General features: G+C 40.0%; 1 protein-coding gene across 2 annotated transcripts; it reads right to left on the bottom strand.

The window, feature by feature from the left end:
- Nucleotides 1–32: 32 nt before the first annotated feature.
- Nucleotides 33–17292, bottom strand: LOC131474989 (serine/threonine-protein kinase/endoribonuclease IRE1-like). 2 transcript variants are annotated; one of them, XM_058652752.1, is made up of 22 exons: nt 17019–17291; nt 13091–13211; nt 10882–10915; nt 10630–10702; nt 10376–10448; nt 8821–8943; nt 8285–8386; nt 7943–8204; nt 7371–7449; nt 6960–7119; nt 6637–6752; nt 6356–6535; nt 5339–5594; nt 5162–5252; nt 4862–5051; nt 4673–4772; nt 4345–4544; nt 3298–3445; nt 3006–3133; nt 2502–2625; nt 1461–1528; nt 33–1328 (listed from the first exon to the last, which is right to left on the bottom strand). In XM_058652752.1, the coding sequence occupies exons 1-22, from the start codon at nt 17094–17096 to the stop codon at nt 789–791; spliced, it is 3246 nt and encodes a 1081-aa protein (XP_058508735.1). In that variant the 5' UTR covers nt 17097–17291; the 3' UTR covers nt 33–788. The 2 variants fall into 2 exon arrangements, with proteins under 2 accessions (XP_058508735.1, XP_058508736.1); XM_058652753.1 differs by lacking the exon at nt 1461–1528 and having other exon boundaries at nt 1160–1328; nt 17019–17292.
- Nucleotides 17293–17387: the final 95 nt, after the last annotated feature.

Raw genomic sequence — 17387 nt, 5'->3', positions numbered from 1 at the left:
CATGTATATATTAATTCAATGTGCAAACATGGTCACAGTATAAAAAATAGAATTTAATGTGCATTTCATCAATTCACTTTAAAACCCTTTTAACTTATTACACACAAGCTTTCTGCAACCTGACCTCTGAACTCATATATTACTCGATAAAGACATGAGGATAAAATACATAATGTATTGAGATGCAATCCTTAACACCATTTGGGACAGTCCACTCTTAATAAGTCTTGAGCACAAAGTTTTGATTGACAGAAGAAAAGCAGTTTAGCAGCATTAACTGGAATCAAGCATATTTAGTAAAGTCAACTTTTAAGAACCGCACCCATACAGCACAGTGATGGTTTAAAAAAAAAAGGCACATCAGCCATATTAAACGATTTATCATTGATGATTCAAATTCTGACTCTTTCTATACAAAAATATATATACAGTATCTGTTCAGTGAAAAGGCTCACTCAGAAATACAACATTGCACAATCTGACTACACACATGTTCAACAACATCTTTTTTCCTCAATCCACCGTCAAGAAAATGTCCTCCAATACCCTCGAGGATATCGAACTTGCTTTGGACGGAGAGACTTGTAGTCGGTTCTTTTGGGGGAACACTTTAACCCAGATGAGGGGAAGGCACTTAACCCACAGAGGTGCAGCTACTGCGCCTGGTAGTAGATCACAGGCACTGCAGGCCTGGTCCTCACATGCAGAGCTCAGCAACTACACCACACATTGTACCCACTCTTCAAAAGGCAATGCTCCCGTCTGTGCTGGGCTCCACTGATCCCAGTTCACACTGGATCATTGTTCAGTGTGAGGAGATTTGGCAGTATGTGCATTTCAGACTGATTGGATTCCCTTTGCTTAAGAGAAGTAGTAAGCCATTCTGGTTCAAATGTGGAGTTCACTGTTTGACTGTAAGAGTCAGTCGCCACCGTCTGTACAGGCAAGTGTGACGATAAAGGCTCACAAGGTGATGTAGAGGGCACTGATTCAGCAGGTGCTGTGTGACAATCCTGCACTGGCTGTGATGAATGTGTAGGTTCCTCGGGTTGTGAAGATGTTGGACATGTGTGTGTTGGCAGGTGTTGAGTGCATGGCTCATTTTGTCTTTGTGGCCCTGTATGTGTGTGCTGGGCCTGAGTTTTAGCGAGCTGCACTGTAGTGGAGTAGTAGGGCAGGAATGGCCGCTCGGGTGCACAGGTCCACATGGCAAGATACGTGTGCATCAGCAGGTGGGGGAAACGGGAAGTGAAGTAGGAAACAAAGTCATCTGGGATAGAGCCCAAGGTCTCCTGTACCTCAGCAGGCAACTCTCGGTAATGGTGTTTCTGTCAGGGAAGATTACATGTTAAATCACACAGGAATAACAACTTTCGCAGCTATTGTACAATAATAATACATAGTTTATCATAGCTACGATATTTCGTCAATTCATGAAAGGTACAAAAATAAACCTTTACCTTGTTCCTCATTGCACGTAACAGGTCTCTGACTGACCCGCCCCTGTAGGAGCGAAATTTTCGCAGATCTAAAAGGAGTAATAATAATAAAAAAAGAAATCAGACATCAACCACAGGAAGAATCCTTTCACATAAACAAAGAAGGAAAAATGTCAACACATAATTCACATGAAATTCAGTTTAACAGCTGTTTTACTTTATTTTACACCCAAGTGAAACACACAGAGAAATATGTTTGTTATATAAGATAACCTCTGACACTGAATATACATCAAGTGGTTTGCAAATGTAAGGAAACATTTGTCTTAGTCTATTAGTCTAATCTTCATACTAAAATAATATTTACTGTGAAACTGTGAGGTCACAATTATAAGCAGTCTGTGCCTTGCGCAAGAAATGTTAGGTCATGGTTCATTTTTTATGAAGTCGAAGAGAAGAGAAGCAGGTCAAGAAGATATCATTTGATGTGATATGTGATATATTAGGTGGTTGCAATGCAGGCAGATTTGACCACCCACTAAATTATTTTCTGGTGCCAGGATGTAGCATGCAGTGCAGCTATAATTATACTGTAAGTCCGACATGTTACAACTAGGTCTAACGTAAAATACTTATCTGGTTACCTTGTAATGCAATATCGTAACTATAAGACTATAAGCCAACTTTCCACCAGGTGGCTCCTGATGCTTGTATTTGGGTGTTGTACGTATGCATGTGTAGGTTTTGATGACAGTTTCATACGGAAAAAAAAGACAAGTCTCTAAATCAATCAATCAATAGAGAAACAAATAAAATAATAACATATTTATTCATGTATTTGTTTATGCATTTCCACATTGATGCTGAGCTGTTGTGGAAGGCTGTCTGAAGGATTTATCCTTACATCTACATCTGCCTGCTGAAAACTGAATCATCACACGCCTTTAACCAACCCTGCTTTAGACTGAGTGTAAAATCTGTATTTATTTATTCATTTTTTCATTTATTTCTGTATTGACTTATGTATAGATTTGTCATTTACCATCCTCCATAGTCTCATACCTGTCTGCAGTGGTACTGTGATGTGCTCTCTCCAGTCCCCCTTGACAACAGCCCTCCCTCCTCTCTCCAGCTGTCTCACAATTGGACCGTCCAGCGGTTCTTTTTCTATTCTGTCACTTACATCCTGCAAGCAAACACAAAGACACAGAGTGTGAATTTCACCTGATCAGCTGAACAGGCAGCCTATAGTCTTAATCTCATATTAAATGCTGTTATTAAACAAAACATAGTCACATAGTCTTGAAACAATTGAAAAAGTACTGAAGTTATGTAGGGTCATATTTGACCGTATGGACAAAGTCAGCTCCTAACAATGAGGTTACGAACATTTGCAGACATAGATCTGAAGAATCAGCTCTTTATACAGCTCAAAACAGACAGTCCTGATTAAATTGAAATAAGATGCATTTATGCAGAAAATTATTGGATATGGTTTAAAACACATTTTGGCAGGGACACTGTCAGATACATTTAAAAAAGAAAAAAAGACCTGAAAGAAGGTACCTGAAAGAACTGCAGCTCCTTCTCAAGGCTCCAGAAGAACGGGTGTTTGAGAACACTGTCAGCTGAAGGCCTACTATGGGGATCCATGCTGAACATCTGCTCTATTAGATCTCTGGCTACAATGTCCCCTATTAAGCATTTAGAAAAAGTTATATATTTGCTGCCATGTAGCATCAACCAGTCACAAAATCCCCAACACTAACCCCCACCTGACCTTGATAATCTACATTGACCAGCAAGTACATTACTATTGTTGCACAAATGTGGAATTTATTAGAGACAAGATCCTCACCATGTTTGTCAGTTTGAAGATGATCGAGGCTGTAGGTGCCCAGTAGAATGTTTGCTTGCCTCTGTAGAGACTTGCCAAATGGATGGCTTCCCAGAGACACCACGTAGTAAAACACACAACCAGCAGAGAAGATATCAACAGAGCAGGTCTGTGAGGGAAAAAGAAAAAGAGCTTAGAGGAGTTCACTGTTGAAAATAATATCTGCATACAGTTTCCAGTTATGTACTGAACTGTTGGGTTACTTAGTTAATTGTGTGATGCTGGCTAGTATCAGACAAATGGGTTCAACAGCCTGAACTCAATGAAGAGTCCTGTATATGCATTAATGCATCAATCGAAATATCATTTATAAGGTTACACATGTGAACATTTTTAAACGATATCTCTTTTTTGTTTTTAATGATCATTTATATTTTATGTTGTACCTTTGGGGCAAAGATTCAAGTTTAAAATATTTGGATTTCCCCCATTGTTGTAGTTTTACTGCATTAGGAAATATAAATATTAATATTTAATATAAATATTAAACTGGTCACTACAAGGGCCACATTTCAATAAAAATAAATGATTTCCTTACACTATAAGGCATTAGGCAAGTCACATCAAAGAATAGAGAGAACACTATAAGCATTGTTGCATTAGCATATTTGAAAACAATCTCAGCTAACCAAAGTGCTGTATAGACAATATAATTAAAAAACAACCACAACAATGTAAACCAAATAAAATATAGAGCACGATATATATAAAGTGTTTAAAAGTCACTTAATGCATAATGAGGAGTGGATCAATAATTTAAAAACAGGTTGGAACAAAGAAGGGCAGGATAAATCAAGCACACCTTTCCTGGCATTCAGCTAAGTATTTCGTAAAAAGGGAAAACTTCTGACAGCCTCAGTCATGGTTTGAGGAGATTACAGATTTTGTGTAGTCCTACTGAAGTTTGATATACTCTCAACTTACAACACTGATAATATATTTGGGTGCAACTGTCTTTCTTAAAATGGGAGCAGCATTCAAATGGCTGCAACTGCATCACTGACTCACCGGGTTATCTTTGCAGTCCTCACTGAGAACTTCAGGGGCGATCCAGCCCTCAGTGCCTGGCACCCCAGACCTTCTACTGAAACTGTGGCGGCCCACTGCTAGCTTCTTACACAAGCCAAAGTCTGAAATCATGGCCCGGACCCGACCGTGAGCATTGGGCATCGACACCAGGATGTTGTGGGGTTTCAGGTCTCTGTGCACTGAGGAATGAAATTAAGAGTTACAAAAAAAAGAAGCCAGTAGTATAGTAGTATTTATAGTCTGATTACACACACATCAGCCAAAACTAATGTTAATGTAAAAGTCAGTCATATTCAAAGATGGATACCTATGTTGAGAGAGTGCAGATGGGCCAATCCTGACATGGTCTGCTGAAGCAGCATGACTGGCTCTAGTCCATGACGGTCAAAATCGTTCCTCTCCACATACTAGAAAGATAAAAAAGTTTTATAGATAGAAAAAAAAAAAATCTAACTTCAAAAGATTTGCTTCATACATCCATTGAACTATTCCTCACCTCCTGAAGTGAAGCAGCACAAAGCTCGATCGCGATGTACTGGAACTGACGGTCTCTCTCGGTGCAAAAATAGCGAATGACATTTGGGTGCTCGTCCGACTCCCTCAGCAGCTGAACTTCTCTGTCTGCAAAGCTGAAGCATTCTGGAAGAATTCTCTTCACTGCCACTGGACGGTTGTCAAACTGACCCCTTGTGGTGAAACAATGAGAAAACATTGTTACAAAGTGATATTTCTTAATATCTTAAAGTACATTTAATAAATCGCTATAAATAACAGTTGACTTGTTGTTTAGACTTACTTGTAAACAATGGTGCCCTCAGCACCATGACCCAAGACCTCTTTGGGATGAAAAGTAATGTTACCTACTCGGACAACAGTGGATTCTTCCTCTGCAAAGGCAAACGGGATTTTACACCGTGAAAAACTGTTTTTTCATCAAAATGTCAAAACATGTGAACGCAATCTCAATCTTTACCTCCATCTTCATGCTCATTGGCTGAAATGCCCACCTCTGACACAGACAGATTGGAGTGGTTGGAGGCACGGGGGGTGATGTTCGGGGTGCTGTTATCGGAACATTCAGAGCGGGTGCGGGCGACCTCCAGGTAGTCACCGTCTTGTAAGCTCACGTCTGCAGGGGGAAACGGCTGCTGTCTCTGGAGAAGCTCAAGCCTCTCCTCCATCTGTCTCTGAAACTCCTGATGCTGAAGCTGCTGCTGCTTGTGGACACTCTGTGGCAAGAGATGACACTACATCTCAAACTCTGACAATAACGGACAATAAGTAACAAAACTATGTGATTGGGAAGTTGTTCAGTCCATCTTACACCCTAGTACGAGTTGTGGACTGCAGCCTTTTCAGCATTTACTGTTGACTCCTTTTCTGAAGTTCATTATTTACAAGATTAAAATTATACAAAAACATGTAAGATTGTGGAATGCATGGATCAAGATTTTACCAGATGTTTCTAAACTTTCTGGCCTATGAATTCAAACAAAACATCTGCTGAATCTTGTCATGTTATAGATGTTTTTGGGATGTTAGTTCTACCAAATAAATTTCTTCTTTAAAAATTATCTGAGGCCCTGACTATAAGAAAGATTAGAGTTAAGTCCAAAGATAATACAAACGCACGTTCAAGAACTTCCCCGCTGTTTCACTTGATTGATCTTAACATCTATCTTGTGGCCTTTTAGAGGGGATGAAACCCTAAATTGAGAAGTTCTGGGGTAAACTATTGAACAGTTCAGTAGCTCCAACCTCAACCATCTACAAATGTCATCCGACACAAATGAAAGAGTAATTAATTTGTCAGGATGTTATGTCTTGTGCCATTTTACTGTAGAGTTTGTAATTGTACCTCCAATACATTTTTCTGACAATGTTTCTGTAGTTTTTAGTTGTGCAGATTGTCATTGCAGGGCAAGCACTATTTCATGCCTAGGTAATGGCAGACACACAACAGTCCACTAGGTGGTGGTATTAGACCTACTTTAGGGTAAGTAATCACAAAGGCCACCCATCCAGCCAGAAGGAAGGTGGAGAAGATGATGGTGGCCATGTCTTTAAGCATCGAGTCCACAGGAGCTTCTGGGCGCAAAGGGCGTCCACTGGACCGAGGCTCTACGATTGATGTTTCAGGCATGTCATCCATACCACTATCATTCACCATCTACAACATGGCGAGGGGTGGAGAAGCAAAGAGAGAGTGAGAAAACTAGCGTAGACACTTACAACATAACTTGTGCATTAAACACACACACACACACACACCTCCTCTACTTTCTTGTCAGTTGTAGGGGGGATGACGTTGCCTTGGTTGCGAGGGAAGCTGTCCGGGAACTTCTCCAAGATCTTGGTGTGAGCTTCAGGTGGCACCTCATGATGACCTGAAATGCAATCATGAGAAGCAGTGGAATCATGGGCATTTGTCATTCTAACTTCTCAGCCATGATACATCATCCAGTAGAGGGGGATCCCAGTGACCTTTCAGGACCTGGATTCCCAACATGTTAAGGTTTTAAAGACAAAATGTTAAATGAAACCAAGACTTCCTCTGGATCACTGTACCAGCACAGTATCTACTATTGTATTACCTATTAGCAGCAGGTAGTTCCTCATGAAGTTGATACGGTTTTGCTCCCTAAGCGCAGAGTTGAACTTAACACTGGTGCTTGGTGTGATGACACACTCCTTATCCTCTTCAGTTTCCTGGCTATTAGGACCCTCCAGCATTGGGAAGGTGCTGCCACGAGGCTATGAACACACACACACACACACATACACTGTTCAGATGAACTTCCTGCAAGCTGTCTCACAGGATTACATGAGAAAAGAAAATGCGTTTCTCGGGGTGGAGTAAACTACTTTTGCTGTGCCAGGTATGTGACATGTGCAAGTACAATACTTCTACATATTTTACTGTTATCTTAAATGCATGTTTTGTATTCAAAGCCCGACTGATAGAAATGTGCTTTGCTTAAATGAAAATAGTAACTGCCACTCACCACAACAGTGACTCCATCATGCACCAGGGAAGAAGAAGCGTAGAGACTGGTAGAGTATTTACCCACGTACAAAGTGGCCCTTCAAAAAATTATGCAGAGTCCAACAATTAGAGAAGTGTAAAAGTACCTTACGTCATGATACTTCTACAATCTTGAGAGGTATATTTGGCACTACTGATTAAAAATGTCCCACACTTCCCTAAATAAGCAGAAACTTAACAATGAACCAACCACTGAAAGTCCTGTTCATCATTTTCAGCCAACACAGCTGTCAACAAAATATATGAAACAAAAACAGTACTGCAATGTAAACCCGGAGGTAAAAAACAAGTGCTTTAGCACTCACTTAGATATGACCAGTCTAAACGTAACTAAACATTGAGCTAGCTAACAAAAAACCTGACACTGAGGGTTCTGACATACAGTAATAATCAAAACTATTGGCCCATCCTCCTCTCAGAATAGTATTCAGGATTATTATTGATATCAAAAGAAAAATATCTTTAAAGAGCAGAAAATACAACAAGACAAGTAATAACCAAATTGAACATTCAATCGATCCGTCTGCTTACATGAACTTATTCTTGGGTTTCTTCTCTTTGGGAAATGGGTATTTCCACTGAGTTATGCGGCCAACCTCACCAGACATGAAAGTGAGGTAGCGCAAGGTTTCCACGGCCACATTAGTGTGGGGAACTTTGCGGAGGGCCTCGCGTTGCCAGATATACATGGCTACCACAGGAGAGTTGTAGTTCTGAACCCATTGAACATCTCCAGAATCACTGTCCACCGTCACGACAAGGCCGTCGCCGTTTGACACAAAGTGAGCCATCTCTGTGAAGAAAGCAAGGTATGGAAATGTAACCGGCACCATCGGTCAGAAAATAAAGAGCCATAGTATCTAAGAGGCTTACTGTATTTGGTGTCATCATCAGGAAGGGTGGAGGCATAGTCAGAGTAGGTGGCATTCCAGCGCAGCTCCCTGCTCTTGGTGTCATACATGGTGATGGTATACTCTGAGAGGGAGAACAGCCACAAAAAAAGATTTGCACTTCTTGTTTTCCTTCTCTAAAAGACTCAAAAGCAGGGTTTCCATTTCTATGTGTAAAAGCAGATTGGTGTTACATTTCTGTAACTTTGAAAGGTGTGATTCAAAGAATAGACATTGAAACAAAAACCAGCATTTTTGCTCTTAGGTGGCAAAGTGACACCAAAGAATTGTTTGCAGATATTCTATTTACAGAGCTACAATGACCATCCCAGCTTCAAGCAGGGACAGATTGGTTGGCGATTGGTTATATTGAGGTGGGGGTGAAACTAGAACAACAGTAGAGGAGCAGGAAGGATAATAAGGGTTTGTCACTGCCTGTGGTTAGAGCGAGCAAAAAATAGGCTTGTTGATGGGACTGGAAAAGCTGAACTTGTGTGGCTGAATTCATTTGTATTTTACCTGTGCGTCCCAGGTAAAGAAGGGATGAAGAGGGACACAGCATCTCAGCAAAGGAAGAAGTCAAGGTCTGCTGTTTCTCACCGGTCAACAGGTCAACCACGTACCACAAGTCCTGCTTCTTGCCTGTTAATGACATGCACACAGAAAACAGAAAATAATCTAACTCTACCACAACTGCATACAATTGTTCACAATTTTATAGTTTCATAATCTGTGAATGAAACCGAAATGTAACATTCTTTGTCATTTTGCCTCAGTTACTACTACTGTTGTCCACATTAAACTGAATCCTATAGAGCTTTGGACACATCAAGCTTTTTGAGTTCACTGCACACTTTAAATCTACGGAGTTTTAACAATACATCACATAACCTGACAGACAGAATATATCTGATCCCAGGTGGTTTGCATGAGTACCAAACTTTCCCTCGTTCTACTCTGGAGAATGCTTACACATCACTTTAAAATCATGTAAAATAAACATTCAACAATAAATATTCAAGTTAATTAGTATTGAAGTACCTGATATGTTACTCTTTTCTTCAATTAAAGGGTTATTAATGGCATTAACATTTAAGATTCTGTCATGTCACACTGACCAAAAAGCAGGTGTGACTGTGTGTAAAACCAGTTAAGCTAAATCACACCCAGACATTAAACCTTCACAATGATGGGTGTCACCAAACATTTCATAACCAACCCATAGCATCTTTGTGCGGGCAACTGTCTCACAGCAGGAACAATGACCTACACGTGGATTATAATAAATCAATGTGAGAAACGATTAATAAAGATAATTCAGCAACAGACAGTTGGATTCTCTTATGAAGATGGTTTTCCTCAAACTGAGATTTTAAGCATGAAACTTTTCCAAACTTAACATTTCCAATTTGCATTGTGTTGGCAGCAGCTTTGGTTGAATGAAAACAAAAGCTCCACAGACCAGGAGGCAAAGGTCCCCCAGTACCACATTAGCCCCTTTTCCACCTATGGTCCTAGCTAGCCCCGACTTGCCTTGACTCCCCGCTGCACGGTTTAGATTGGTTTTCCATTTCAAAAATGGTACCCACACACACAAAACAAGTGACTAGTGACCTGTAAAGCAGTTGTTTTCAGTGTACTGAACCATTAGAATTAGTTAATTTAAAATATTTGTTCAGTACTTCCTCCATGACCAAAGCACAGACTCCCTCTGACACAGTCATTAAACTGAAGTACAGCGTGTTTGCTGGAGATTAACCCATGTTTTTTAGGATTGCACAGATTTTAATTTAGGGATTGATTCTTGTGTCGGACAAAAAAGTAAAAAGGTACTATGCTAGTGGAAATGCAATTTAACCGTGCCGTGCCGGTGGAAAAACGCCAATAGTTACTATCCTCTTCAAGCTGATATAAATGCAAAAGAACACAGGCTTTGGACTTGGGGTGAGTGGAAAAGAAAGATATGGTAACAGATTCTGTTGAAATCTAGATAGCAACCACTAATTTCTGTCACACCGGGACATGTGTTTGTGTTCTAAAAAAGCACAATTTTTGATTTGAGAAATAGCCTTACCCATGTAAAGGACTCCATCAGAACTGCGACAGGGAGAAGCTTGGACTAACTCAGGGATGGTGAATGGCAGTTTCTGTTGGGCCACAATGATTCGACATTAGCTAGTCAAAACATCACTTTTTTTCTTTGTATTTTTTACATGTTATTGTAAGTGTATCAAGAGAGGATGTGTTTTTTATGAAACAGGAAACTGAGCAGTGATTCTTAGTGAACATCAAAGATTACAATTTAAGATAAAAGTTATTTTCTCTTACTGTGAGGCCTTCATTATTCTTTCCTCCAAGAGAGTACAGGCTGCCATCATTAGGGTCAGGCAGAAATGCTGGCCTGATGGAAACAAAATACAGCAACAGAGAGAATTTAAGAAAACAGTCTGTGCAACAACCAAGGGAATCTCAACAGGTTACCGTATTCATCAGTATTGAACGTCTTTATTTACAGACAGGTGCAATATTCAAAGACATATTTACATGAACCAATCAAGGAAATAACTCCAGCATACATACTCTGCCACATGTGTGGGGACTTGAAGAACTGGATCTGTGGAGAGACAAAATAAGATCAGATGCAAGTCTGGATAGACAAGAATACTGAACAACAATGGAAGCCAAGGTTGTGAGTTGTGTAAGAAAATGGCATGAACACAAATTCAACTCCACACACACACACACACACACACACACACACACACACACAAAGTCAGAATTAAACAAATTCCCCTGTGGCAAACATGAAAGGTAAACAGTTTGGAAAACAGCCCGTTGTCAAGCATGTAACTATGTCAACGACTATATTAATTGTTTAGTCTAATCACACTTGAACATTTCAACCTAAACCAGGAACCTGTGTGGTAGTGAATCAGGCGGTTAAATCCAGAAAGCACTTTCATTGTTATCCTTGTACGGTCAAAAAGAGTTTGCCCTCATGTCAGTATTTTCAGATAAAAGCCTAAAAAGAATTAGTGTCAACGTTTTATTGCTGTTGTGTTGCAAGTGTGCAGAAATAAGAATTAATCCATGCTTTCAAATGTTTTCTAATAAAAAATTTAAAATTCAATTACTTATTCTATTATGTTTACTGAGAGTTCATTTGATATTCATAAGAAACTGCTGCCTGCCTGAGAGGAAGAGAAATGTATTCAAGAACCAAAAAAGGTCCATCATTGTGTGAAAGATTACAATTGCAGAGTGATTCTTTTAAACCAACGCAAAAAAAACACTACAATGAGTGTGAAGGCCACACCTTCACTGCTTGTAAAACACACCTGCCTACTGTGTGAACATACAGGGTGTGGACCAGATGGTGCTGATCTCTGTTGATGTGCCTAAAGGGGTCAAAAATGGTAGGGGAGGGGGCAGGATTAACTGAAGGTTGTCAATGACTGTTGTGTTGAAGAACTATCTGCTTTCATTACTTGCAAACTCAAGAGGCTGACAGCAAAACTGTTCTGTTCTGTGTCACAGAGAAAATACAAATACATGTTTGCAATGACACCAAACACTAAAAGGGCACACGGCAAGTGGCCAAACACATGGGATGAGTTGTACCGTCTGGGTCCAGAGAAAATATCTGTTTCCCATTCATAATGCAGGTGTATGGTTGCCTGACTGAGGCACAAAGACAGCAACAGGTGGACAGAGGATGTATATTCAGTTGCTCTCCCAGAATAACAGATGACGTGGAGGAGGCAGCCTCCACCAATGATTATTGTTGATTTGGGCATTAATCAGGACTTGTAGGCTCAAACCAATTTAAAACTACTAAAGTTTCAATTGTCATGAAAGTTCCTTCCAAAAAACTTCCAGCAAGTATTTCAGCATATGTTTTCCAACAACACTTCAGTCCATCAAATCTAATGTAAAAGTATAAGTGTCTACATTAATATGGTTACAACAGTAAATGCTGTGTGTGCAGGCGATATTACAGCAAAGTTGCTTACCCTTGCCCACTCCTGACATTGATTACAGGCTATATTTGCCCCTCTCTCAGTTAATAATTACCCAGTTTTCCATGCCCAATAGCTACATCTCACAACATGTTCCTCGGGATGGCTTAAACACCAGATTTAATTGTGGAAACATTTGCTGCAACAAAAATACCAATTTAGAGGCCTCATCAAAAATGAGCAGTCAAGTAGTCAGTGCTCGGTCAGAACACTTTATTATCTGCAACAGGTGCAGATAATATAGAGCTGACTTACTCCATATGGTGGAAACAACACAGACATAGTGTTAGAGAATAGTAATAAATTAAGTTTGACTGTGTTAGAGGCAGTATCATTGTCTCACAATTTGTGCAAATGACAAAAGTACTATAGCAACAACGTCGTCTGTTTCCTGTATCAATCAATTAGTTGTTTGGTCCTTAAATTCTAAAATATATTGATCAGTGTTTCCGAAACCATAATATTGTTCTCATAGTGTCTTGTTTTGTCCATTTAAGAGATATTCAATTTACTATCTTAGAAATACAAAGGAACCGGAGAGTTTAAACTCTCAACAAATGGAGATCAGGGGAACAAACCAGTTAATCCACAGTTTGTCTTAATTTTCAAGTCAATTACTAATGTAGAATCACTGAAGGCCAAGGCAATGAGATCTCTTTGCCTTTTTTGTTGGCAGTACACAAAAGCTCTTTTCGTTTTTTTGCAAATGTAACCAAAATAATACACCATGCCTTGAGGTAGACATACAAAATCTTATTGCCTCAACTTACCTTCTTTCAGAGTCCATTTGATAGAGCCTGATTTCTTGCTCACCGCATGCAGGTTTCCATCCAGAGTGGACACAAAGAGCAGGCTTTCAGAGAGGGAAACTGTGCCGGCACTGCAAAACCCCTACAGAAACACAAGATAAAGTGTTAACTATCCCTTCTCTGCTAGGCACTAAAATGTCAGTGTTACTTGACATGAATGTCAGTTCAACTATTGACATGTTCAAGTTAGCAATCAGTGTTGAACAGGCAGGACGTGTATCCACTTGTGAGTCAGGACTTCAGCTACTGCTTACTCAAAATAAATATTCACACACACACTGATGAAATTATTTGGGCTGACTATGGCCCATTGTGTATGTTTTCTTTACCTCAATGACCCTAAGTCAATAGATTACAATGACAGTTGAAGAACACAGCGGGGACTGATTGGTTGCACGTGTTCTAAATTTCACTATGCATACATCAGTCACACACACGGTCAGACTTTTTAAAACCATAATTTCTGTTCTTGGGAACAGATAGAACATCAGCGTGTATTTGAAGACATCTGAAATCATACAGTGACAGAAGACATATCCAGGGCACATTTAAATACCAGGTGTGAAAAGTCGCACTTGGAGTTGTCCGCATGCGATCGGATCTCTCCGGGCAGATTGGTCAAATCTAGTGGCTTGGCTTATGGCAGAATTGACAACAATTTGGATGACTTGTGCTGACAGTTAGCCCGCACAACACATCCACAGTGGAATTCTTCTCCACTGTTTAATGGGCCACTACCGAAGGGGGCTCAGGGATAGAAAACCTTTGACTGGCACTATCATTTTTTACCACATGGGGCAAATGAACCAATCCTCCTGCGTCTGCTGAACCACAGTGCTGTTGATCAACATCCCTGACTAATCCCCTTAACCAAGTCCCTGGGGGCAGGAAAAATAGCCCACACATTTAACATAGATAACAGTTAATAAATATTAACACCCACCTTGAGGATTTAAAGGAGTTTCTTAAGTGGGGCTTAAGAGGTGTTCTTAACAAAGAACCAGAGCTATTAAAAAGGCATGATTGTGTGCATGGTGAACAAACTATCTATCAAGGCATTTTATTTTCTGTTCAAATCTACCAAAACAATCCCATGTAACTCTTGTAACTGTTAAGCTACAGATGCCCTGTATTAGTCTCACATCCCCATGCATGCATTTGAGTCAATACTGTACATCTGTTAATGTTCCCACCCAGCTGCCTTCAGTGCACCCCCCATAACCCCTGTCAGGATTCTTGGTTTCGCAAGCAAATAACTTTCTGAACATCTGTTAGTCTCCTAGATTTGAATGGACACTGATATTCAAAAACTGTTTAGGATTAAGCTTCATGGTCATCTGGTTTAAAAGGTCTGGCTGCTCATCATAGTAAATGAGGCGAGGAGTTACACGGCTTGTTTTTTACTGAAAGATTGTGCCATTTCCTCATTCTGTGTGTGACAGAAAGGCTCTGTGATAGTTGCATAATAATAAGAGAACTGAGCAAAACCAAAAGCTTGGCACATTGCGTGGTCTTCACCTTTCCTTCTGGAATGTGGGCCAGGCATGTCAGTCAGAAAGAAAGGCACAATGCTATATTCAAAGTATGAAAATAACACAGGTAAAGGTGAAGTTTCTTCTTAATTTTACTAAGGTGCAAGCTCAATACAATTCAGAAAGCAAGTAATACTCGCCTGTCCTCTTGTCATGGGAGACTAAGTGCCATAAAGTGAATGGTGATTAACCAGTGTTTGGAATAAAAGTGGTAATTTAAAGTGAACATGTCAATGAGGACGGGCCTGAGAAGGTCTGATTCAATTAAGAATCAGACAAGACACAGATTCTGTAACTGTTCAGTATGTTTGACATTTGTATTTAGTGGACCTCACTCTGAAAACATTTAGCAATCTTTCTCGTCAACACAGTCACTATCAGTTGCCCCGTGCATGGTGTTGTTTCAGTGGGGTCGGATGTCACGTGTTGGCTGTCATTCAGACACGCTCACAACTTTTAAAAAAAAATAACAAACCAGCATGTCTCAATTCAATCTAAACCAGGAGATCACAGCTTCTCTACACACTGAACACAAACGTATAATTAGGGATATTAGTGTTTATATAAAGGATAGATATGTCTTTTCTTTGTATACGTCACTCACACACACAAGAGCACACAAAACGTACATGTTACTATTGCCATCTATAGACACAGCCTATCATTTGCCACCCACTACTCTAATAGACTGTGTCTAAGAAGAACTGGAGACATGATAGGGGATTATAAAGCCATTTTAATCTGTCCCAGAGCTGAAGCAGTTTTCTAGCTTGGTAGCTAATAGCCTCTGCCTGTGGCTCAGTTTCAGGAATTTAGCTAGCTCTTTTTGTGTCACCCCTGACCACGATGTAATCCAAGGTGCTTACAATTTACTTTGATAGAAAAAAAAAAATCTAACTTTGTGACACTGCACAATTTCCTGGTTTATATTTACAGACAGAGGTTTTTAGCACGTATTGCATTTTGCAAAGTAACACGGATGCTTGTGTGGTTTAGAGTGTTTGTGCAGTTTCTGTAGGATTTAATCAACTTAACCACAAAGAGCCATCATGGGCACAATGCTGTACTTCGTTACACACGGCCCCTTCAGAAATTAGAGACTACAAATAGCAGATATGTATACAAGCTATATCAGACTGAATCAAGTGAAGGGGAAGAATTTCAAAGTTTGAATCTCAAGCACTGGTGAGAATCAGCCTTTATTCTTTACAGCAATACAAAGACAATGACTTGCTTCCTCATCTATTTGAGCATGCCAATTCAAAGTATATATATACATTCCATAAAATCCAACCATAGCATTGACGCCTGGGTTGCCACTTCTGTGAACTGCATTGCTCAAATGGTGTTAATTTGTGAGATTGATGGGGGTGTGCAACCCCATGTATATGTACATGTACCACATGTGTATTCAGTCTTGTTAAATAATAAGTGTGTGACAAAATTATAGATATAGATATACTAAGTACAGTATATATATTAAAATAAATCATTTTGATGTAGATAGTTCAGTCTTTTTCACTAGTTTGGCAAAATGATCCTGAGACAGTGGAGTGATAATGAGAACAACACCATCTAATTAATTTACAAAGCTCTCCTAAGTTACGGTAAATGCCAGTTGACTAGTCACCACTCATACAGCTGCATACAGTTTCCTTTGGCATTGCAGTTGTAACGGTAGACATTTAAATGCATTTGTCTAGTGTTGTTCTCTGCAATTTCAAGAGACTATAGTATATATAGAACATACCTCTATCCATAGAACGGTTTATATTATTGACAAACATAATTGTGTCTATCAAATGCTTGTAGTAGGCCGTTTGTGTCATTTTAGTGTTCTACTGAGATTCTTGTTAGTGTGGTCTCAAATGTGTATTACTTCATACAGCACTTATTTGTATTCTTTAGGACCAAAAACGTTGAAAGTTGTTCACCGACACAGAATTAACAAACACTAAGACTGAGGAATATTTCACAAACTGTTTTCTGTCCCAAAGTGAGTTTGAAGATGGTAACACAGAAGATGGAAACCCTCTTCTTTATTCTCTGGAAGGTTTTCGTCGATTTGTGACCCCAGACTTGTAAGGTGACAACATGCCATGAGTATAGCAACAATGCGACATTGTAAGGTAAATTACAACGGTTTCCAAACTAAATTTCAAAACGAAAATGCTAACATTTGAGTTAGCTTTCGTATCCCATGTCCACCGAAAGAGAAAACATTTGGGTTTGGACTCCTGACAACAATGCGCTTAGAGTCAGAAAATGAGCCTGTGTTAAGTTTAAAATGTTGTTAATGGATAAGTCTGGGCTATGGTTATCCATGTTAAGCTAGCTTATCCAGTTAGCACTCTTACCTTTTGTGGGAGACCAGCGCAGCAAAGCAACGCTAAAATGCACCACAGCCGGGCCCGGCTGCTCGCTGTCCAGTCCATATTATGTGGTCTCAAACCGGGTTAGACAGTTAGCTCGCACGGCTGTCGGCTACATAGAAAACGTGATTTGGCTCAGATGCTGACGTTACGAGATATTTTATCGGCGTTTAACGTTAAAGGCATTGATCCACCAGCGGGGAGAAGCAACGTTGGTGAGATCCGCTTCTTCCTGAAATGAAAACCCTGGGGGCTGGACTTCGGGAAAGACATCCAAACGCGTGGAGGAGGGGGAGAGACGTACAGCCCTGCGTGAACCAATCACAACGGGGCAACAGACACCGGATGTGGTTT

Source organism: Solea solea, chromosome 16 (genome assembly GCF_958295425.1).
Source record: "Solea solea chromosome 16, fSolSol10.1, whole genome shotgun sequence".
NCBI classification, from domain to species: Eukaryota; Metazoa; Chordata; class Actinopteri; order Pleuronectiformes; family Soleidae; genus Solea; species Solea solea.
This window is presented reverse-complemented; position numbering and strand designations above follow the sequence as displayed.